Raw genomic sequence first — 24,668 nt, 5'->3', positions numbered from 1 at the left:
TTTCATGTGCAAAAACATGGAAATTATGATGTTAAAATGTAATAATTATCTGAAAATGTAATATGTATCATGTAAAAACCAGAGGTGGGTAGTAACGCGTTACATTTACTCTATGTTATTTATTTCATTTACACTTATTTGAGTAACTTTTGGAGTAACTACACGTTTTGCTCGGACTACTTTTAATGCGTCAAAATGCACTGACGTCACTTGAGTAGAGCAAGAAGGGACAGGTGGCACCAAGGCGAACACTGTTTCAAATATTCACTGTAAGACATCGCTTGCATAATATTAGGCCTGGCTACCCACGGCCCCGCTGACACTTCCGCACTCCCGGTTGGACCCCGTGACTGATGACAGCCCCCAAAACAAGGGCAGGAGGCGACCGCGCGATGCACCGGCCTAGCCCCCGCTCCACTGAAGGCATCAGATTTACACCAAGAGCGGAGGAGAGAAACTCGGGACATGGTAAATTACCTTGCCAACGTAACTTTAGCCCTGCGGACGGCTAGGTTTCTATTAATTATGACTACTGTCGGTGCGTGGCTAACGTATCTTTCATACAGGCTTTATTTAATCTGTAAAAACACATCGCTGTAGAGTGATGATGGTGTAAAATAAAAATATAGTAAAGCTAACTGTCAAATTTAGCTCAGTAGTCATTGATGAATAAAACACCTAGTAGCACTGGTGCCTAATGTGCTCCAATACAGCAGGTATCATTGATTTATTTTGAATACTGCAAAAACTCAAAAAACTATCAGGACTTCCAATTTAGACATAAACTTAACTAGAACTTAAAAATAGTTTTACATAAATGGATATTCAATTATCGTGGGAAAAACAACTAACTTTTCAGTGATGTTTGTTATCAAGCGTAATGACATTTTTAGGTAAGAAATAAGAACTTAGAAATAATAGAATAAGAAAAACGTTTTTGAGTGAAAACAGTGAATTTGTTTTTGTCTAGTCACATCTGAGATGCCATTGTTGGCTGTTTTCAACAATGTTCATCTAAAATAAAGACATTGATTGTCTAAGAACGGTTAAATATTAGGTGTGATTCACCTCTTTTCTCATGTATATTTATAGTTGCTCTTTATCTAAAAAAATATGTTTTATTAATCTATAGAATTTTCAGTAGAATACCGATGACTAAAATATTTGATAGCGTCAGCCTAGTAACATTGTTTTTGGCCGGTTGATGTTTCATAGTGTTGTTGTGGTCTGAATTTGATGATTTTTGTGTAGTCCCTTTGCCGAATATGGTCATGTAATAGGTTATAGTACAGTATAACAATAAAATTTCATATATATGAAGTGCTGAGAAAAAATATTCCGTTATTGGGAAAAAATCAGACATTGTAAGCACTTACTCACAATGTTACTCATTACTTGAGTATTCTTTTCAACAAATATTTGTTAACTTATACTTGAGTAGATTTTTGGAAGAATACTTTTACTTGAGTAATATTATTTAGAAGTAACGCTACAATTACTTGAGTAAAAGTTTTGGCTCCTATACCCACTTCTGATAAAAACCTGATAACTTGTTCCGTTGAAACATTGAAAATATCATGTTTGAAGGAGGAAACTGCCTAATTATTAAATTTTTAAGTCATTAGTTATCACCTTTTCATACAGTAGTCTCGTGATACTGAACTATTTTTTTTTCTGGTGTGGCAGCAAGTTACTTCCTTAGAAAAAACTGACTGTTAAAGGAACACAAGAAGACTATGCTCACCCTTTTGGGCCCAAAAAGGTTGTGGTACAGAGTTCGGAATCTCTTCCTAGTGTAGTTACAACGGTAAGCCCCGCCCATTAGGTATTCAATGACCAATCCAATGTCGATGAGGCTGATGCGGTAGTCTGGAGGCAGGTTTCCCTACAAAAGCGCACATCGTTACAACTTGCTGGTGACACATTACAAAGGCAAGTAAGATACACACTGCAACAACAACAACGACAAATCCACATCAAACTGAGTTTGGCTACGAAAGAAAACTGGATTATTGGATTCACCTTGAAGTAGATCCAACTGAACCCTGGATATTCTCGCTTGGAAAGAACACACAACGTCAGTGAGTAGAACGCACGTTAAGCACGAGCGGGGAAATGAAAAACACAGAACACAACGGACAAGATCTCTCTTCCAGTCCTTTGCGTAAAATAGTTTTCTCAAGTGCTAAAAACATCGACAAGATCTCAACAGATCTGGTCCTAAACGAAAATTCCCTAGCCATGAATTTTAAACTGTGGGTGCAGAATGATCTTAAAGAGCATGTTTAATTTCAGAGGGTTATTATGAAAGATAAAAGAGGATGGATCATTTGCTTTTAGGGATTTAATGAGAAGAAATAGTCAGCCTGGAAGAGGGTGGTTGCTATGGAGGCACAGACAACTAATAAGGCAACTATGAAAAAGTCTTTGTACCCTGGTCCCTGGGATGGATCAGTATACAAAATAAAACAATGTATAAATTAGGGGTGGGGCTTGAATTATAAGACACAACTAATTAATTAGATGCTTTGTAATTATTTAATCTTGATTACCGTATTTTCCGGACTATAAATAGCCCCTTTTTGATTGTTTGGTTGGGCCTGCGACTTGTACTCAAGTGTACCTTATACATATTTGTTTTCACTCTGACCGCCAAAATCTGTTAAATGTTAGGAGATGTCTATTTAGGCTATTGACAAGTTTTCGAGGTACTTCCGTATGTCTGCTAGCAACTTCCATTTTAGAACTTCTCCATCCAAAACAACAGTGGCGCTGGAATAACATTACTCATCAAAATCCCTTAAAAAAGACAATTTGGAAATCATCATCATCCATCAATCATCCATCTGCCATTATCACAACATGGGAGGACAACATGTTCATGGAGGCAGTTGTGGAACCAAGCTTGTGCCACCACAAAGACCGGGTGTTTTTGTAGCCATGTTGCCACTGTGTTATGGAAGGTATCCCTGCATTTTCCTGTGTCCGGTGCTCAAAAAATACTATGGCTAAAATCTTGATGATGATATTATTATATTATATTATAATGATATTATTATTACGATGATGATTGTAATTATGATGATCTCAAATATATTTTTTTATACAACTACTGTGGCTGCAACACATGCTATCTGCTGCTAAACTGTTGCTGTGTACAGTGTATCACAAAAGTGAGTACACCACTCGCATTTCTGCGGATATTTAAGAATATCTTTTCATGGGACAACACTGATAAAATGACACTTTGACACAATGAAAAGTCTGTGTGCAGCTTATATTATTAGAGTTAATTTATTTCCCCCTCAAAAAAAATAACTCAAAATATAGCCATTAATATCTAAACCCCTGGCAACAAAAGTGAGTACACCACTTTCAAAAAAATGTACATCCCGAAATGTCCAAATTGAGTACTGCTTGTCATTATCCCTCCAAAATGTCATCTGACTCGTTACAGGAGTGTTCTCAGCATTGCTGCAGAGATTGAAGACGCGTGTGTGTGTGTGTGTGTGGGGGGGGGGTGTCAGCCTGTTAGTGCCATGTCCATACGCTGAACCCTATATCAAACTGGTGTGCATGGCTGTCACCTCAGGAGGAAGCCTCTTCTGAAGACGGCACACAAGAAAGCCCACAAAAAGTTTGCTGAAGACATGTCAACAAAACACATGGATTAGTGGAACCATGTCCTATAGTCTGATGAAACCGCCGGGCTTTCTTGTGTGCCGTCTTCAGAAGACGTTCTGCCTGGCGGGGGGGACGAGAGGCTGGGGCTGGAGGCTCGCCGCCCTTCGGACTGTCAGCTCAATCCCGAGATCCAACTACGAGCTTTTTAACTGCAGCAATTTTAAGATACGCTATTTGAGCTGGAATTACTGAGGACAGCAGGAGAAAGCCCATCTGGAGGCCGTATTGTCGGGTGAAAGTTTGGCGAGGCTCCAGAGCTCGGCTGTCTGATATTATATTCTCATATGCTATTTTTCCAACAATTTTATAAATTGTGATTTGTTAACCTGTTTTCCACATCCACTAATCGTTTTAAATAAAACAATAAATGGAATCATGCTGTCCAAATTTTTTATTGCAATTAATATCTGCAATGAAAAAGAATGACGTACTATTTTTGTTTATATTTACATACCTTGTAGTATTTCCTTGTAACAACAAAATCCATGTCAGCTCTTCTGCATTCTCCAAATGTAATATAATTTGTATTTTCTGTCATGGCCTCAGTCCCTGCTGCAGCATTGCCTAATTGCCTTCAATTATCCCCACCTGTCCTCAATTCACCTACTCACAGCCCAGCCAATAGCACTGCTGCATTCAGCAGTCAACCTGTGTATTTAAAGGCCAGATTTTCACTTCCCCTCTGTCAGACTGTCTGCGAAGCCTGCCTGCCTGTTACCTGCCTGCCTGTTACCTGCCTGCCTAGCTCTCTGAATCTGACTCTCGTTGCCGAATCTGAACCTGCCCGACTGCTGCCTTCTCTCCTGCCCTGGTAACTTGACCTGCCTTTTGCATTTGGAAACCTGACTTCTGCCTAGCCCTTGTCCGTACTGCTGCCATCTTTTCACCTGCCCTGCTGGTCTTGTCAATAAATTGTTGAAAACGTGACGCATTTGTGGTCCTCCTCTGTCGGGTCCGTGACATTTTCCTCTCATTTTGGTCACTCAAGTGGCCGGCGTATCGATCTATACCTTATGTCAACACAGGCTGACAGGTTGTTATAATTGTCCACAAATGATCAATGAAGTGATAAGAACAATCATACAATTATTCTATTTGTGGAGATTCCTTGTGTTCCTCTGACTTGATTTACTGTTTTAACTTTGTCAACACACTGCTTACTTCAACCGCAATTCATGTTCTTTGTAAACCGGAAGTTCGGAGTAGACATTTTCCAAGATGACGCCGCCCATATTTCGCTCAGGAAACTTGTCCATTATTCTCACTTTTACTATTATTACTTCAATGTATAGTGTTTGCTCTGGGTTACTGATATATTAAAAACCTGACCCCTTAAAATGTGTCGTATTTTCCAGTGCGACATTTTTTTTTTTTTCTCTTCATTGTGCATTTCTTGGCTGGTGCGACCTATACTCTGGTGCAATTTATAGTCCGAAAAATACGGTAGTCTCGTATTAATTGTGTAGTCTGCCAGTCCCATGAAGCTACTTTTTCTTTAAAATTTGAATACAAAATAGTAAAACTATTTGTCAGACTTGTCAGAAGTCTGAAGAAAAAACACATCTAGTTAAAAGTTAACAGTGCCATTTCAGTACATTATCTTCAAAGCAGTCTTAAATGGTGGTGGTGGTGGGGGGGGGGGGGTTGTGATTCTGAAAATCTCTCCTGAGAGAAGAAACAGAAAAATAAATGGTAATTTCACTGTTTTAAAGCTCCATGTATGTTTAGCAAAAATAATTACGCCTTTTAGGTGGTCCTCAACGTCTTTTTCACCACGAACTGATTTTATGTGAAGATCTATTATGACCAGGGGTGCACATATATTTTTTTGCTCAGGTTCTCAGAGGAGGACCTGGATATGTGACTTGGTCCTCATTGAGCTTGAGAGCCAACTCGCCTGATGCGATAAAATTATGAAAAGCTTTACTTAGAGCCAATTACCTTTTGTTAATTATATAAACAATTAACGCTTGATTAACATCAACTGGCACAACAAAATTGCCATTACTTTGAGGTGAAATGTAAAGAAATAAACATAAAAGCACTAATTGAAAATAAAGGGCATTCATATGCGGCTCCCACATTAACTCCAAGCCTTTGTAAAAGTGGGATGTCCTCCTCATTAGAGCTCATTGAACGTGCATGTTTAGCTCTGTGAAATGCGAGCAGAAACACGTTTGCCAGTGCATGGCGCTGTTCTTCAATAACTTTTTTCCGCCACTTGTCCATAGGGCGAGTGGGGTCCTGTCTGACATCAATAGTTTGCTTGATTGCCACATGCTCTGTTTTTTTCGTGCTTTTCAAAGTTTGGATGGCTAAAATTCTTTGACCCTACATAAAATGCGCTGCTCTTATTAACGACATTGGGATTCTCACAGCAAATGTTGCACCACATTTCCGTGCGAGCATCATTTGCTTCTAGCCATGGTACCTTCTGCTGCCACTTTTCAGCAAAAGTAATTTTTTCCGGTAGCTCCGGTGACGTCTCTGTCGTCTGTCTGTCTTTTGACGGGGGTGGGGGAACACGGAAATAATTACTCAGTGGGGCCTGCCTCTTTGACATTTTGAGAAGTTATTTTCTCGTGTCCGCCGCAAATACAGTCGTCAGCCATCGGTACGCAAAAGCGTATGGAAGCGATTGAGGGCCAGCACATTTGTCTACGTCCAGTACGCAGGCGCGCATGCGGACCACTTATGTGCACCCCTGATTATGACATAGATTTTCAATGATCCGGCCTTTCTTTTCATGGGTGACTTATGTAAAGACTAGCACATATATAATTGCACAAATGCCACACATTTTTGAACAAGGTATCATTTTTAGTTAAAAATGTGTTTATTTAATTGGATTTCTCTTTTTCAGGAGCTGAGCAAAGGTTCTATGTTGCTTTAAAGTTCCATTTGAACCAGAGGTTGCGCTAGACTTTTTCGTTGTCTGTCATTTTGACTGACAGGGTCATAAAAATCCGGTCATAATCTATTTTTACCCATCACTTAAATTTTTAAAATGAAATGAAAAAATGAAATAAAATGCCGCTTGCTCGCTCAGTAGTTGCCGAGGGCTGATTGCTTGTTTGTGTCGCGTTCTGCTGCTTGTCAGAATTTGTTTTTGTTGCAGAGCCGGCTGTGGGGGCGTGCCGACGTCGCACCTGCAGCTAATCCCTGCTCGTCAGCTACAGCAGGGGTCCCTCAACCTTTTTTGCACCACGGACCAGTGCGATTTGGGTCTTTTTTTCACGGACCGGTGTCTTGTCAAATTTTTCACCCTTATAAAATTTTGCTCCCAAAGCTTTTGTGGCGGTGAAAAAAGCCCTCTTTTATATTCAGTTGGACTCTCAATGTTATCCAATGGTGCTAAAAAACTATTTACATCCCAAACATACATGTGCAACACGGAAATGGCGTAAATTAATGCTTAACGACACGGCGAAGTCGTTAAGTCAGAGGGCTACGTGCAGTTGTTGTGTGCGCCTAACATGGCAAACGTAAGTTAATATTCCTTTCTTTAAAGAAAGTTTGTAGTGTGTACTTAGGAATCGCTGTATTCACGGTCCTTTTTAACGTTACGCGCATGCCAACTTTGTCAGAACACCGGCAATGTGCGGCAGAAAAATACAGCAAATATAAAATAGCATTTGTTTTTAGCCCTGTCGTGTTAAGTGCAGGGAAAAAATACAACTCACCCGCTGAATCAGTGGGAGGCCTGAGTTTGATTCGTTGAGACGACATGGTCCCGAGATGGGAGAGTGAGAGAAGCTAGCATCACAAATACACGATGTTGAAAATTGTAGCAGATTTCAGCGCGCTCCTAGCGATGTCAGGATATTCCGAAATGACTTTAATCCAGAACTTCGGTAGAGTTGTTGTCTCATATGTACGTTTAAATCGCCGTGATTTGCGATCTCTACAAGCTGATATTCCTGTTCCACAGACATGCTCGAATATCTCGATTTATTCACATACGGGTCACGAATTCATTGCTTCGCAGTTCGTGGGTCTTTAGTGATTGGTAAGTAGCATAAATTTTGTTTTCTTTGAGGTTGTAGGCACATCTTCTGGCTCGTCAGGTTCCCTTTTCCCCGTAAAAAGTCTGTCCAAAGACGTCTGTTATTCAGTCATTCTAGTGTGGGGGCTAGTTATTTCCGGGAAGAAATGTGATTGGCGACGACCTACGTCATACGTTATTATCAGTCCAAGCGCGCATAGATATACAAAACGAGATTTAGTGCTAACAGCCCAATCAATGCATTTCTATGACGACCTCCTATCCTGTAGTTGTATATCTAGAGTAGACAGGGATATTGGTGTGTTAAGCGGCACAGGCCAAAGTCAATTGGCCAGAATGCAGTCGTTAATAAATTATTTATTATTTCTGCGCGGCCCGGTACCAAATGCGCCACGGACCGCCAGGTCGTTGGGGACCCCTGAGCTACAGTATATAAACGCAAACTATCTGGGAGAAGAACGCCGAGATATTTCCCTTGCTGGTCGCCATTAACACGTACTGCTTTCGAGTCGCTTGGTATATGCCTTCTAGTTCGTCAGACGTCTTAGTTTTGTGATCCTCTACCTTGTGCAGGTATTGAGTGTATTTTTGTTTGTCTTTTGGCTCTGCCCGCCGCTCGGTTTTCGCGTTTTTGATCCCCGTCGACCTATTTGTCACGGACCCTTTTTGTTATTCCCTTTTTACCGCGTTCGCGTGTTTTGTTTTATTTGTGATTAATAAATCCCCGAACACTTCCCCTCTGTTGTCTGCTTTTGGGTTCAATCTTGTTTGCCGCATTCGCGGATCTGAACAGTTTGTCCTTCATCCTACACTGCACCAGTCGCTCTTTTTTCACCTCTTTTATCAACACCATCGTCGTTTTGGGGCTTTTTGAAGAAACTTCGGACACTCAGTTGCCTTGACATTTTTCCGAGTAAGGCCAACGACGTCATGCATCAAGAGAGACAATAGCTAATTGATATGCTCACTCGCCACCCTGTGGTCTGGGGTGTGAATTGCAACCTGTCAAAATGACAGATGGACTTCAGTTTTTTCCGTCACCGTTTTAAAATACCGGTCAACGACGGAAAGTATTCGGTTAACGCGACCCCTGATTGGAACGCAAACTGCATTTAAAATGCGTTCATTCTTTTCAACACATTAAATCAGTGGATAAATAAAACATTTTCCTAATATTTCATATCAGTTGACAAAACAAAAGTTGACACAGTGGTTACATTCTCTGCTGGAATGTGGAAGCACATTGTCACCCAGCATGAATCGCCATTGTTCATTTATTCCTCAGGAAAGTTCATTTCTGCTTGAGCAGCTGCAGCATACAAAGCCAATTTGTGTGTCTCTGACTGAGCTTTCTCACCAATAACAATTGGAGCACATTACAGCTAAACGATTTGAACTGGGAGGGCTGGCAGCGAATGATCATGTGTCAGTGCTACTGACTGCAAAAGACGTCCAATCCAATTTGACTGGGATGCATTGGCAGCGATTGGACGATCGCCCTACTAGTCAAAATGGATTGAAACTCCGCCTCCTAAACGGCTATCGACCAATCATACTGTACGTCATTGAGACCATTGTTAAGGAGTAAGCTCAGTCAAGCTTTCGGATGCTCCAATGCCTAATTGATTTTTTTGTTGGTTTCATGATTGCCACCGTTCATAAAACTTTACGTAAGAAGAAAAAAAGAATCAACAAGCTACGGATGTCCGAATGGTGAAGCGATGCGCCTATGGAATACAGTGATATAAAAAAGTATCTGAACCTTTTACAATTTCACACATTTCTGCATAAAATCATCATCAAATGTGATCTGATCTTTGTCAGAATCACACAGATGAAAATAACAGTGTTTGCTTTAACTAAGACCACCCAAACATTTACTGGTTTTCATATTTTAATGAGGATAGTATGCAAGCAATGACAGAAGGGGGAAAAATAAGTGAACCATCACATTTAATATTTTGTTGCCCCCCTTTGGCAGCAAAACTTCACCCAGACCCTTCTTGTAGCTGCAGATAGGTCTGGCACAGCGATCAGGACTAATCTTGGCCCATTCTTCTCTACAAAATTGCTGTAGACTAAATCTGACTAAAGTCAGATTCCTGGGATGTCTGGCATGAATCGCTGTCTTAAGCATCTCAATGGGGTTCAAGTCTGGACTTTGACTTGACCAATCCAGAATGTGTATTTTGTTCTTCTGAAACCATTATGAGGTTGATTTACTTCTATGTTTTGGATCATTGTCTTGTTGCAGCATCCATCCTCTTTTTAGCTTCAACTGTCTGACAGACAGCCTCAGGTTTTCCTGCAAAACATCCTGATAAACTTTTGAATTCATTCTTCCACTAATAATTGCAGGTTGTCCAGGCCCTGAGGCAGCAATACAGTCCCAAATCATGATGCTCCCTCCACCATGCTTCACGTTGGGGATTAGGTGTGGTTGTTGGTGAGCTGTTCCATTTTTCCTCCACACATAACTTTATGTGTTACTCCCAAACAATTCAACATTGGTTTCATTAGTCCACAAAATATTTTACCAACACTTCTGTGGAGTGTCCAAGTGCCCTTTTGTGAACATTAAACGAGCAACAATGTGTTCTTTTTTTTTTTTGACAGCAGTGACTTCCTCCATGGAGTCCTCCCATGAACACCACTATTGGCCATAGTTTTACATATAGTTGATGTGTGCACAGATATTGGACTGTGCCAGTGATTTTTGTAAGTCTTTAGAAGACACTCTGGGGTTCTTTTTTTTTTTTTTTTACCTCTCTGAGTATTCTGTGCTGAACTCATGGCGTCATCTTTGGTAGACAGCCACTCGCTGGGAGAGAAGCAACAGCCAAACGCTCTCCATTTGTAGACAACTTCTCTGACTGTCGATTGATGAACATCCAAACTTTTAGAGGTGGTTTTGTATCCTTTTCCAACTTTATACAAATCAACAATCCTTGATCACAGGCCTTCTTGATTGCAGGTCTTCAGACATTTCTTTTGACCGAGCCATGATGCACATCTGACAATGCTTCTCATCAAGACAATTCTTACCAGGTGTGTGTTTTATAGTGGCCAGGTCACCTTTAAACCACTCACCAGTGATTGGGCACACACCTAATTTATATTGTTCGGTAAAAAATTGTTTCCGTTGCTCTTTAAGGGTTCACTTACTTATTTTTCCCCTTCTGTCATTGTTTGCATGGTATCCTCACTAAAATATAAAAACCTATAAATGTTTGAGGGGTTTTAGTTAAAGTGGACACTGTTTTTACATCTGTGTGATTTTGACAAAGATCAGATCACATTTGATGGTGATATTATGCAGAAATGTGAGAAATTTCAAAAGGTCCACGTACCTTTTCATACCACATAATGTATGTAAATCTGACACAAGGTATCCCAGGGGTAATGTGGATGGAGGAATGTGGTTAAATCCAATGGATTAAGAAATCTGGACATACGGCGTCACTCCCAGCTAAATGTTTCCAAAAAAAAACAAGCATACAGATGTTCTTAAGGTAAGATGAAGCTCACACCAGAGGCTAACTAGCGAGCTTTTTTGCCAAAATGCTTTAGTAGAGGCAAGAACATTTATATAACCTAATATCAAAGTTGTAGTTACTGTTATCTTATATAATGTATATTTTACAATTCTGTAAATTAAAGCGATGCTTCCTTTTTTTTTTTTTTTTTTTTTTTTTAATAGACTTAGCACCCTAATAAGTCATTTGTTTTTATTTTTACAGTAACTTTTTGTGATGTAAAGTAAAGCGATGCTTCCTTTTTTTTTTTTTTTTTTAAATAGACTTAGCATCCTGATTAGAGATTTGTTTTTATTTTTACAGTAACATTTTGTGAACGGACGCTTTAGTATCCTAACCCTTTGCTTGGCTGTAAATGTGTCAAATTTATGCTTTTGCCTTGATAGTTTGCAACAATTTTTTATATTTTCAGTACAACCCTTCCTCTGCTGCATATTGCAAAACCCTTTTGGCTAGGCTGTAAAGGTGTAAAATTTATGCTTTTGCCTTGATAGTTTGCTACAATTTTTTATATTTTCAACACAACCCTTCCTCCGCGGCATATTGTAAACCCTTTTGGCTCGATCTGCAGGATGTTGCTCCAAAATAAATCACTTAAAACATTCCGGTCTGCCTGCAATGTTGCTGTAAGTGTTGAACAATGCTTTTTTTTCTCCATAGCTTGCTATACTAGTATTTTCAATATAACCCTCCGCTGCATTTTGTAAACCCTTTTGCCTCAATCTGGAGGATGTTGCACTGGTTTTGCAGCAAAATAAATCACTTAATTCTGGTATATATACGTCTGCCTGCAGTGGCTTTGCCGTTAGAATGACAACGCCTGTCTGACTAGCATCCGTAACTAAACAGGGCACAGCTTTTGCAAAAGATCAGTTACGAAGTTCCTGCACAAAAGGAATATGTTGATTGATTTACGCTCATGCATGTAAATGAATAATTCCACATGTCCAGAAAATGGAATATTATTGACCTTAACCCGAGTACTGTCGACATGTAGTTGCATGCAACTGTAAACAGCACACTCAGATGCAACACAGTGCAGGTTTTCCAAGCCAACTTCACATTCATATCTGCCCTTGACATTTTCTTGTACTACCCCGAACTAAGCACGCGACAACCTTCCCCTCAGTAGACCAATTTACCCTTCGTCGTCGAGGAAAGGATGAATGGCATTGGTGTTCAAAGGTGATGGAAAGAAGCCTGCTTATTTGTGCGAAAGGTTCTGCGGCAATTTTAAATCACATTTGTGCTTGAACACAAGAGTTAAAAGGGAAAAGAATTCAACTGCAGAACCCAACCTATCCTGCAATTCCTAGCGGAGGATGAAATGCCACTGCAATCAGTTACAATGAATTAATGAACCCATTGATGCTAAACCTGCCAATGGTGACCCTTCCATTAACTCCCACCTGAGGGCTCCCTCTAAATTGGCAAGCGGACACGGCGACTGAATGTAAAGCTCGCAATGTTGTCGTGTTATGTTCCAATCAAGTTTTGAGTGCAACAAAAAAATATGCAAATCGTGTCTGTTCAGCTTGCAACAAGTGAATGAACACATTTCATCATCTTTACGATGAAATTCACATGATTGTAATGCAAAAAATAATTCACAAATGTGGCCGCGTGTGCCATTTCACTTGCACGTAAATACACACAGTACAAATAAAAAACACAAACACATCGAAGTTTATTCCTTCTCAGCCTCACAGCAGTTCCACAGCTGTTTTCTCAAATTTAAAATCTGCGAATAAAAGACTGTTTAATTCGTGTGGTGTTTGTTTGCAATAGTGCTGTGCGCCTTGGAGAAAGAACAGAATAAATAGTGAAGGAGTAAATGGAAGTCGACTGAGGGATGAGAGTCATGCACAGCTCTACACAGCTACTGCAGCCTGCAGCTCCAGCTGAAAGAGAACAGCCAGCCTCTATTTGCGGTTAGGAACAACTAGAAGTAGCCACACAAACAATACAATGCAAATCAAAAGAAGCTTCATGTGGCTCTTTAATACACACACACATTCCAGCCAACATTCCCAAATGGCGGAAGTGATTCTCATACCTTTTTGACGTCTCTGACCAGGTGGTAAAGTGTGTTGGATGGGCCATGTCTCTGCAATCACAATGTAAACATAGCACACTTTGTTCTGGAATGTAATACGATAGGACTCCGGTGTTGTTCTTACTGTGTTATAAAGCTCCTCTAGCCTGGACAAGGTTAGGAAACGGTGCATACTGACTCCATTTTCAATCAGCAGCTTGACAAAGTCCACTCGGTCCAGGACTAATGCATCCAACATGGCTTGCTCAAGGGAACCCACCTATGTGAAGGGATGCATACTGATGTTAGCACAGCTGCCAAATGTAGTAGTTTCATCGCCACTAATCCTGTATTGGAGAAAACATTACTGCAGAAATTGGTGTTGTAAACTAATTGATTCAAATAGGAGTGAAATGCAAAAGACTTTTAATCAAAGAAAGGCAGAAGAAAGGTTATTGCTTTTTGTCAAGCTATTGTTAATAGGGCTGCCACAAACGAGTTTGATAGTTGATTAAACACATTCACCGCAAATGACCTTTTGCAAACTCCGCCTCTTAAATGGCTATCGACCATTCATACATCCTCAAAATCATTGTTAAGGAACAGGCTCCGTCAAGCTTTCAGATGCTCAATTGCCTAATTGATTTATTTGGTGGTTTTGCAATCACCAACTTTCATAAAACCTTACGAAAGAAAACGAAAAGGCTCAACAAGCTACGGACGTCCAAATGATGCGCCTATGGACATGAGATACTGTAGGAGTATATCAGTATAAATGTGGTTCTTCCCTTCCCCAAGTCGAAAAAACAACTGGAGTCCAATAGAAGAAGTCTGACATCCGGGTATTAATTACGTCACCAGCCACAACAAAGCATCGCCATATTGAAAACGGGGCAAAAGATGAGTCACAAGCATTTGCTCTGTCGTGCATTGTAATACAAACGTGTTGAACTTTCGTCTTATTTGCGGTCTTTTTTCCGTCGGAATGACTAAAAGTTGCTGTGTTGCGGGTTGTCACACAAGGAAGAGTTCGGAGCCGCATTTGAAGTTCTTCATTCTTCCTCGTGAGAAGAAAATGAGAAACAAATGGCTGGAAGCAATTAATCGAGGAAAAGTAAAAGAAGACGGTTCCATGGACTATTCTCGCCTGTGGGAACCTATGTAAATCCGAGCACATTTACGTTTGCAGCCGACATTTTATTACTGGTGATTAAACCTTAATCGATTTTTTTTGCCCCAATTAGTTGCTACGATTCAATAGACTAGGCAGTGGTTATTATTACCGGAACCGGCAACTCGCGAAGCGTTATTTTTTCGTTTGCTGTGAATTGCTCTGATCGGTCAATTGGTATATTATTGGCCTGGTGGGAATTGGTTATTTTGCCGTGACGTGTTCACGGCTAAATAACGCTTGGAGGCGAATTACTGGTTACGGCAGAAATAATCACTCCGTATATACAGTAGTACCAGTTTTCTTAGTTCTACAAAGTACATATTCCACGTAATTGATAAAGGTCAACTTACTGGGTGACTTTATGAGGTAGTTGTAGATGTTTCTGAACTCCACTGCAGGCCATTCCTTTGTTTATCCAGCTATCAGCTGCGACTTTGTATGGGCAGATTTGCAAGCCAATAAACGGTAATTTTAAGTTGTATCGCTTCCTCGCATCTGTCGGCAGTGACTCGTGATAGTAAAAAGTCATGTTTAAGACGTTTTTATGAAAAAAAGACGCAAAACACAGCAGAAATATATGAATGTCAGACAACGTTTGTCTACGGCTGTTTATCTGTGCGTGCCCCTTTCACAAAATGGCGACACGTTGCTAAGCGAGGTGACGTCATCGTGACATCACGCCGACTTCCTCCATTGATTAAGAATTCTAGAAATATGGCGTCACTCCCAGCTAAATGTCTCCAAAATAAACAAGCATACAGACGTGTTCTGTTAAGGTAAGATGAAGCTAACGCCAGAGGCTAACTAGCGATCTGTCTTGCCAAAATGCTTTAGTACAAGCAAGAACATTCATAAACCTGGATATCAGAGTTGTAGTTATTGATAGAACATTATATCTTAGAAAAATGTCATTGCTATAATATCTATAACACTATAGGTGTGGCTGTTTCATTATTAGCTGAAGTTAGTTAATGTCTTCGTTCGCAGTGCATCCTTTGAGTGCGCTATCATTAATGCGATGCTTCCTCTTTTTAAGTAAACTTGGCGCACTAATAAGCGCCTTGAACTTATTTTGTTATTATTTTTCATGTAACATTTTGTTAACGGACACTTTAGTATCTCAACCCTTTGCTTAGCTGTAAATGTCTAACCTGTATGCTCTTGCCTCAATAGCTTGTTACAATTTTTTAGATTTTCAATATAACCCTCTGCTTTACTTTTTATACCATTTTGCCTCAATCTGTTGAATGTTGCACTGGTTTTGTGTCAAAATAAACCACCTGAAACACTCAGGTATATACTGTATGTCTACCCGTAATTGCTTTGATGTTAGAGTGACTAAGCTTGTCTGATTAGAAATTGTAATGGGGGGGGGGGGGGGGGCAATTGCCATCCAATGGAAACTCGTTGACAGTGAATAGCTATTATACAAACAGTTCAGGTGGACCTCTGATAGACGTCCAATCTGATCCGCTGAAGGGTAAGGGTTGGCGGCGAATTCCAGGATCAAATGGATTGGACGTCTACTAGTGATAAACTCATTTCAATTCACAGAAGGAGGAAAACAGTGAAAAAGTGATTTGCCATGTATCGTCATCTGTGGCGCTGAAAGAGTTAATCTCTGATTATTTTTGCGTTTAGTCGATTAATCAGCCCGTACAAAGTATATAAATCAAGTTATTCAATTAGTTTTATTACTTTGTGCTTTCCAGTTTAGATGTCAATCTGAAAACCAAAAACTATGTTGATCATCAATATTATGTAATAAATATTGTTGATTTCCAAAGCAAAAGCAGGTAAAATGAAATATACTTTATTTTCCCCGTGAGGAACTTTTTCCTGCACTCCGTCCAGCTGCAGTTTACAGAAAAAGGAGAGACAGCAAGTTAAAAGTTAACTAAGGTGCAGCAACAATCGATGTTTACAAATGTTTAATTTTGCTTAATTACAAAGACAGTTTTGACCAACGATGACTGAAAATTTACAATGACATTTATTTTTTTTAAAATAATTCATAAAGATAAATCATTTACTAAATTATTAGCAGCGATCATTCAATCCATGCCAGCGAGTTCCAGTCAAAATGCATTGGACGTCTATCGCCGTCAATGAAAACCGATGATTCAATTGGAATTGTTTCTTTGACCAAACCTTTTATCCATATCCATCTATCAAATATCTATTCTCAATTATCGCTGTTAATGGGGACCAGAACCGAGTACATAAAGTGAAAAACTGCAAAGTAGTGTCACCACCTCTTTTTTAACATTTACTTTTTGTGTGTATATAATTAGAGTTGTCTGATATTATCGAATAATCGATAATATCGGCCAATATAATATTTTTTAAATTATGATTGGACAATATCAACATAGGCTTTTCATTATCGGTTTTGGGCCAATATGCATGTTGTCTTGAAAGTGAATGTTAAAGCCTTCTGCCTTTGTACAAGGGCTGGTCACAGCTTAGCACAGCGGTTATGCTTATTGACCATTAGATGTCTCCAAACTAAAATGCTTGGGATTTGTTATGTGAGCATTATCATTATTATAGGTGGGCATCACAATACAATTACCTTAATTTTCGGACAATAAGCTGCTACTTTTTCCCTCATTTGGTATCCTGTGGCTAATAGTCCAGCGCGGCTTATTTGTCGATTTATTTGACAGTGGCATCATAAGACTGCCATAGATCGTCATAATTGTGACATGACACTATCATGGACATTAATCCTGCTTTGCTTATGACATATATCATTGAGTTTCATCCTGCAAATTATGTCACTAAATCAATTTATGTCCAGCTCGGATCTTTTACATCAATTCAAAAGTGAGAAAATTTGCTGGATGTCAGAAAATGACATTTGTCATAAGCATTCAATAGTACTTATGGCGGTGTCGAGTCATATTTTTGATGGTCTTATAACAATTTCATGGTGCCACTGTCAAAAAAATTGTTACCAAATACCGGAGCTAGCAATTAATGAAACAACTGGAAGAGTAACTGGGGAAATAATTAGCACAGAACATGTATTTTGATTTTTATTTACAGCTGTAGCACTGCAATGCATACTAGGGAGGCATGTTGGACGGCAACAGTTTTGACAGCAGGTGGCAGCAGAGGTTGAATGTCTCCCCCAAGGGAGCAGTGATGGCCAAATGAATCTTCTTGAAGTAAAGAAGCTTTGCAGTCAATTGGTTCTCAAAGCTTCATGGTGGTCTTATGACAGTCTTATGATGCCGATGTCAAATAAAGTTTTCCCGGTTAATATCTTTTGGTGTAAATATCCCATAATGCAATGAGGACAACTGCGGCTTATAGTCCAGTGCGGCATATCTATGAACAAATGCCGTTTTCAAGCCAAATTTGGTGGGTAGTGGCTTATAGTCAGGTGCACATTATAGTCTGAAAATTACAGTAAGAATAATATGTTAAGTCCACGACCGCATATATGGGTATTGGTTTGTTATCGGATTTTTGGAGTTGGAAAATATCACGGTTATTGGTTAAAAAGTCATTATAGGACAACTCTATATATAATATTTTATCATTAGAACATTTAAGAATAGTTAGAAACATGCAAAGAAAATATGTACATATATATACGTATATACATAAATATGTTTTTGGAACTCTTTGATAGAGTAATATAATTTTTTTTTTTTTTTAATCCGCAATGCACTAAGGTCACAAAAGTTGAGCCGTGAAGTAGCGAGGGATCACTGTACTGGAAATAAGACTTGAACATTTTTTTTCTTACAGGCCACTGCTGTCCGTAGATGAATATCTGACTGCGGGCGATGTCGACTCTGTTCCACGCGAGAGCCAAACTCAACTGGTCAGGAGCGGAGGCGTTGGCACCTAAAGGAGGACATCAATCAGATCTGCGTTTAACTTCCAGGGTTCGCTCAACTATACATCCTTACAGCCTACATGCGCTAACTAGCTAGTTTCAGCCTTTTGAACTTACTAATTTAAGAAATCAGTCTGTTGTGAATCAAACCGCAATAATCGTTTAGTGTGTAAACAAGAATATTCAATGAGCCCTGCAGAATAATCATTCTGCAAAGTGATCTGACTTTAAGGTCTGTGCACGCATTACTGGAGCCACACGCTGTGATTTCAGATGTTGCCCGGCTAATAAGAGGAAAAGCTCGCTAATAAGCACTTTGCTGGAGATTTGTGTGCATTAATATGCAGGGTGTTCAAAGCATGTGACCTTACAGTGCTAAACTGCAGCAAATGATCTTTATGGACCGAAACCTCAGGATATTGACTCATTTAAACAGCGGACCGTTAATTATTCCAAACTGCGTTGTTCCACCACGTCCATGAATTCACAACCTCTTGTCTGCTCTTTTCCCACCTCGCTCTGTATTCAAGCCTTTGTTGTGCTTCAGGCGGTAGCTTGGTTGTGTCTAATCCAGTGTTGTCAAATGCTCCTGGGCAGGATGTGACAGTGGCAGGATTTCACTTTACACTAAAAGCCTTCACACGCCTTTATTCACTATGCTGCAAGTAAAATGTGTATAGAAAATAACTCCTTTCCCCCCAGTCCCTTCTTACCACTTTCTTCAATTTCAATTCAAAATAACAGCGTGAAAAGAAAAAAAAAACAGCTGGAAATTACAAAACGTTGAAGCAATATAAGATTGTTTGTTTACATGGCAAGCAATAAAATGCACATATCTGTGAAGAAATTGCGCATCGCGACAATGCTAAACATAAATTATGTAAAAGGTTTTCTCACTCCTCTTTTTATGGGTACAACAGCGCATGTAAGTGAATGCTGCAAAATTCTTCAGAGACACTTGGACCATCAGAACAACTGTGATCAATCCCAGATCCTGAGCCACCAATCGAAATTATGGATCGTATGAGCTTGTGTACGAGAGGGTATGGGAGAACTGCTTGTGGCGAAACAATGGAGGAGAAAGAAGAAGTCAAAGATAAAATGGTTGAAATTATCCTTTAACTTTCAGAATTGTAGAATTTAGAAACCTGAATTACCACTGACAGCAATAGATGTCCAAAACAAAAAACAAAACAAAACACACGTACCCCCCCCACACACACACACCTTACAAAATGGATCGAATATCTATCACCATCACCGGCGCAGAAACTGGTCATTCACTCCCTTTTATAATGGTACAGTAACAGAGTGACGCCTTGACCAGTGGCAGATGCTGGTTTTTCAATGAGGGGAAGCACAAAGCGTGTCCGCCTATGAGTGCTTTATGACGGTGGCATGCGCTGTTCAGTCGGGAAAGAAACTGGAATGCTAAAGTCGAGTCTTCCAACACAAGCAGCTACAGTAGAAAAAAACAGCAGAAATAAGCTGGATTTTTTTGCTGGGCATTTTTAACAAACCAAATGTCTCTAGGATGATTATGAAAGTCTCCGGTTCACCTCAGAACAATGGGAAAAATTTTTTAAAATGCCTCTCGCGGATGTCAATACAAATAGATCACTGATTAGCTCATTTCGCTGCCAATCAAAAAGTGATTAAGCCTTAGACAGATCAGCCAATCATCATGCAGAGAACCAGACCGTCTGGGCCAGCCGAGCCCCGCGTTTTCTGTAACTCTTCACAAGCTTTTCACACACTGTTGCTGGTATTTTGGCCCATTCCTCCATGCAGATCTACTCTAGAGTAGTGATATTTTGGGGCTGTCGTTGGGCAACACGGACTTTCAACTCCCTTCACAGATTTTCTATGGGGTTGAGATCTGGAGACTGGCTAGGCCATTCCAGGACCTTGAAATGCTTTGTACGAAGCCACTCCTTTGTTGCCCTGGCTGTGTGTTTGGGATCATTGTCATGCTGAAAGACCCAGCCCCGTCTCATAATCAATGCCCTTGCTGATGGAAGGAGATTTTCACTCAAAACCTCTCGATACATGGCCCCATTCATTCTTTCCTTTACGCAGATCAGTTGTCCTGGTCCCTTTGCAGAAAAACAGCCCCAAAGCATGATGTTTCCACCCCCATGCTTCACAGTGGGTATGGTGTTCTTCAGATGCAATTCAGTATTGTTTCTCCTCCAAACACGAGAACCTGTGTTTCTACCAAAAAGTTCTATTTTGGTTTCATCTGACCATAACACATTCTCCCAGTCCTCTTCTGGATCATCCAAATGCTTTCTAGCGAACCGCAGACGGGCCTGGATGTGTACTGGCTTTAGCAGGGGGACACGTCTGGCAGTGCAGGATTTGCATGGAGCCCCAGATCGAGGGAGATTATCAGTGGTCTTGTATGTCTTCCATTTTCTAATAATTGCTCCCACAGTTGATTTCTTTACACCAAGTGTTTTACCTATTGCAGATTCAGTCTCCCCAGAATTTGCACAATTGGTGGATGACTAAAAACTTTGCCCCACTGTATGTTTCGTTTTGTGATATTGCTATGATCATACCTTGGCCAGCATAGTACACACATAATGGTTAACAAGCGGTTCACAACACCTCAGTGAAATGCAGCTACATTAGTTGTTTTTCACAGAGAATAAAGAATATTTTCAGAACTATTAGTAGTTTTATTTTGTATGCCTTCATATATTTAAATTTCATTGGTTTGTCGATAAACTTTCCCATTACGTGTTACAAAATTGTACTTGTTGTGAATTGAGTTGAATTGAATTCTCTGCTAACATACAAAGACTTGGCAAATTTGACTCATATCTGGAGAAACATGTAAGTTCAGATTGCACTGATGAATCCTGGAGTTTTTCCTTAGTCATTGTTTTTTCTGCAGTTTTTGCAATGTAAAATATACTACGCATGAAAATGCTAGTAACGTAGACGCAGCTTCAGCTGAAATGCCAAGTGAGTTCATGAACAATGTACACAATTTATTATAGGACTCTAGAGTGGGTTGATGGGAAAGTAATAAGTATGGTGAGACAAAATTGGGGATCACTATTTGTAACAGCTTCTGGTTATGCTTCAGTAGCGTTAGCATTGTTTAAATCCCAGTGGCCCTCACCAGTCTCCAATATATGTCAACCAGCCTATAGTTCTTTCGACTGGCTGAGGCAGAGGCTCAAATCGATAGGTGTCTGATGAATAAAGTTAAACATTTCGCCAAGCAGTTGGATGGACAATTTTCTCCAAGGGTGGATAAACACATGGGACCAATATGGAGGACTTACTCTACTGGCTTTGAATGATTTAATTGTATTAGACCATCCCCTTAGGATGCAAACAGAACAAGCCTCCAGACATAAAACAAATATGAACACGTGCATACAAATGAAAACATGTTTGTGCACCTTGAACGTGCACCTCAATGCTTTTTGCAATGATATTACTCCCCTTCTTCCCCCTTTTCAACACAGCAGCTGAATGCCAAATAACTTCCCTGGAGGGCAACATGGAAGCCACTTACTGTAGATTCATGCTTCGGCACACACGTACACAAACGAGGCCTACCTTTTAGCAGTGCAGTGAGGATGGCAAGGTCAATATCCTGATGACCCTCAGACCCCATTCGAAAGACTGTTATCTGGGGGGGACACAAAGAGGGTGAGAAATGAAATCATGGTTTCATTCCAGAAATGGAGGACAGTTTAGCTTCATAATTATTGAAAAATTAGCCTCCACGTTTCTTATTTATCTATTTATAAATTCATAATAGCTAATAAGCTATCAAAGGCTTGCGTTTCTCTGTTTACATTTTGTATCGTGAATATTACATACATGCAATACCCACAGTAATAGGGTTGCAAATCCGTATCAATATTAGTGCTTTCTCAGAATTAGAAGCTAGCTGTTTATATACAAAGTAGTTGTTACCGTTAGCCAAAAGGACAAATTTAGTTATGTATTTAATTCATTCATTACCAAATATAGATGGAGATTCTTTCTTTCAACATAAAAAAGTTTGTTTCTAATCTTTTTTGTTCTTTAGTTATGAGCTGTCAAAAATCATAAATTACATTGTTTATACGTCTGTGGTAGTAAATGAGTTAAGTGGAGAGAAAAAAAAAAAAAAAAAAACACGTCTTATTCCAATCATTTGAAAGCCAGTACAGTGGTACCTCAGCATACGAACGCATCAACAAACGATTTTTTTTTTTCGTACATTTTGACTTGTCATCTGTCTCAACATATGACAAAATGCTCATGACACGATTTATGACAACATCGCAATTTCATTGCTTTCCCGCAAGATGGCAGCACGTCGGATTTTCTTCTAAGATAAATCATCATGGATCCCAAGAAGGTTAGTGCAGATCGTAGTACGGGGGGGGGGGGGGTGGGGTGGGGGGGATGAGATGAAGAAAGAAATAGAAAAATAAAGTATTAGCATGTTGATCATGTGAGTGAACTGGAACTAGAATTAGACCTAGGTCATCGTATCCTCATCTACTTCCACACATGCTGTCTCCTCCGACCTTCCATTCGCCAGTAAGTTAAGGTGACAAAAAAACGCTATTTTTATTTCTTATTTTTTCAAAATTTGTTTTACATGTGTCTAATTTAATGCATTTGTTAAATTGGACACCGTGCCGTGGAACAAATTAATCAAATTATTATGAATTCACATGGAAAAATCCGTCTTGACATACGACCATTTCGACAAACAAAGCAGGTCCTAGACGAATTCAATTCGTATGTCCACATATCACGTCATTCTATGAGTTAGAGTGATACATCTAATCGAGAATAACTTTTATTTAAATATTAAAAAGATACGCATCAACAGAAGTCATTCGTATGAAAAGCAGCTTGAAGCCCATAGTTAGCTGGGATAGGCTCCAGCATCCCCATGACCTAAGGATAAGCGACTTGGAAAATGAATGAATGAACGAACGAATGAATGAATGAAAAAGAGATGCAAAGACAGAAGCCATTCTTATGAAAAGCATTTTGAAGATGTCAAGTCCACAATATCATGCAATTCACTGCATTTTTCTTATTCTAGTATGTTAAAAAAAAGTTATGGTAACAGCCACAAGCCTAGGACATACAAGAATGATATTTCATATTTAAATATTATGTTTGTTAAAACAGATATTCACACAGATACAAGAGACAGCAATACAGTAAATGGCATTTAAATTTAACTGTCTTATTTGAGATTGAATTTTGTTTTTTGTTTTTTCATTTTAAGTACTGCAGATTTGGTACTTTAAAAAATATTTACAAGCATTCTTTTTCAGTATGTTTAAGTATGGATTATTATAATTTGAAGTGTATGACCATAGACATCAAGATACTTGACTGGTAAGCTTCGTCATTCTCTGCGCCCCACCTGCCCATAGGGAGCTGTGTGACTCAGCTTCATTTATTAGAATTCGGTGGGAGTGAAAACCGGATTTACATTTAAAAGGTATGAAAGCTGGACCGCATACTAACAAGAAGGATTTTCTCAGGAGTGATTTGTTCAAGGATTCAAGGTAATTATTATATTTTTCGTACCATGCATGCATTTTGAAACGTGGAAAAAAAAACAATGGGAGGAATTACCAGCCACAGCGTTGGCATTATACCTCGCAATATTTACGTAAAATAAATGCTACCTGCATGGTTTCTTTTGCTTTTAACCATGAATTGAGACGGTTTTACGTCCATATCTATAAAGAATTAAGAGAATTCTATTAAGAATTATAGAATTATAAGAATATTTATAAAGAATTAAGAGATAAGCATTGATTCACATGAATTTTAATGTAGAAAGCTCTTTGTTGTGGACTTGTGGTAAGGCGGCGCCACAGGTAAAGACAAGCCGCACATTCGCAATATTTATGTAAAATAAATGCTACCTGCGCGATTTTTTTGCTTTTAACATAAGAATCGAGAATGTTTTACATCCATATCTATAAAGAATTCTGGGATTTAAGCATTTATTCATAAGAATTTTCAATGGAAAAAGCTCATTGTTTTGCTACGCCGACCATGTTGGATTTTGTATCTCTATATTCTATTTTAGATATTTTTGCGTCCATATTAAAAAACAATCAGCTTTTACGTGTTTTATTTTATGCAATATTTCAATCTAATAACTTTAAGTGAAACGTCATGGTCCTACACCAACCCCTACGCCAACAGAAAAGGGCAGATCTTCGTCTACTTTGACCCCCATGCACCTTTGGAAGAACATCTACAGCAGCTTCCACAACAACGGATGTATGGTGCTGCCCAGGTGTCCTTGGGCTGAAGTAAGTGGCCAGCATTATTCACTGTATAAAAAAGATTAATCAAAACACCTATCTTTCTAAAACAAACAT

The 24,668-nt window shown here is 39.4% G+C and overlaps 1 protein-coding gene across 21 annotated transcripts in view; it reads right to left on the bottom strand.

Moving 5' to 3' along the window:
* Nucleotides 1–24,668, bottom strand: part of trpm3 (transient receptor potential cation channel, subfamily M, member 3) — a 286,085-nt gene that overhangs the window by 61,828 nt on the left and 199,589 nt on the right. For 12 of the 21 annotated variants that reach the window (XM_057832851.1, XM_057832860.1, XM_057832857.1 and 9 more), the window contains exons 9-14: nucleotides 21,868–21,940; nucleotides 18,196–18,296; nucleotides 13,407–13,541; nucleotides 13,283–13,333; nucleotides 2,023–2,058; nucleotides 1,745–1,885 (exon numbers count right to left, since the gene is read on the bottom strand). In XM_057832851.1, the coding sequence (XP_057688834.1) occupies nucleotides 1,745–1,885; nucleotides 2,023–2,058; nucleotides 13,283–13,333; nucleotides 13,407–13,541; nucleotides 18,196–18,296; nucleotides 21,868–21,940 (537 nt within the window). The remainder of the gene's footprint in view (nucleotides 1–1,744; nucleotides 1,886–2,022; nucleotides 2,059–13,282; nucleotides 13,334–13,406; nucleotides 13,542–18,195; nucleotides 18,297–21,867; nucleotides 21,941–24,668) is intronic. The other 9 variants (XM_057832853.1, XM_057832863.1, XM_057832856.1 and 6 more) reach the window with 1 other exon arrangement.

The sequence above is a fragment of the Corythoichthys intestinalis genome, chromosome 3, assembly GCF_030265065.1.
Source record: "Corythoichthys intestinalis isolate RoL2023-P3 chromosome 3, ASM3026506v1, whole genome shotgun sequence".
Lineage (NCBI taxonomy): Eukaryota > Metazoa > Chordata > Actinopteri > Syngnathiformes > Syngnathidae > Corythoichthys > Corythoichthys intestinalis.
The sequence above is the reverse complement of the archived record's forward strand: the minus strand, read 5'-3'. Positions and strand labels throughout refer to the sequence as shown.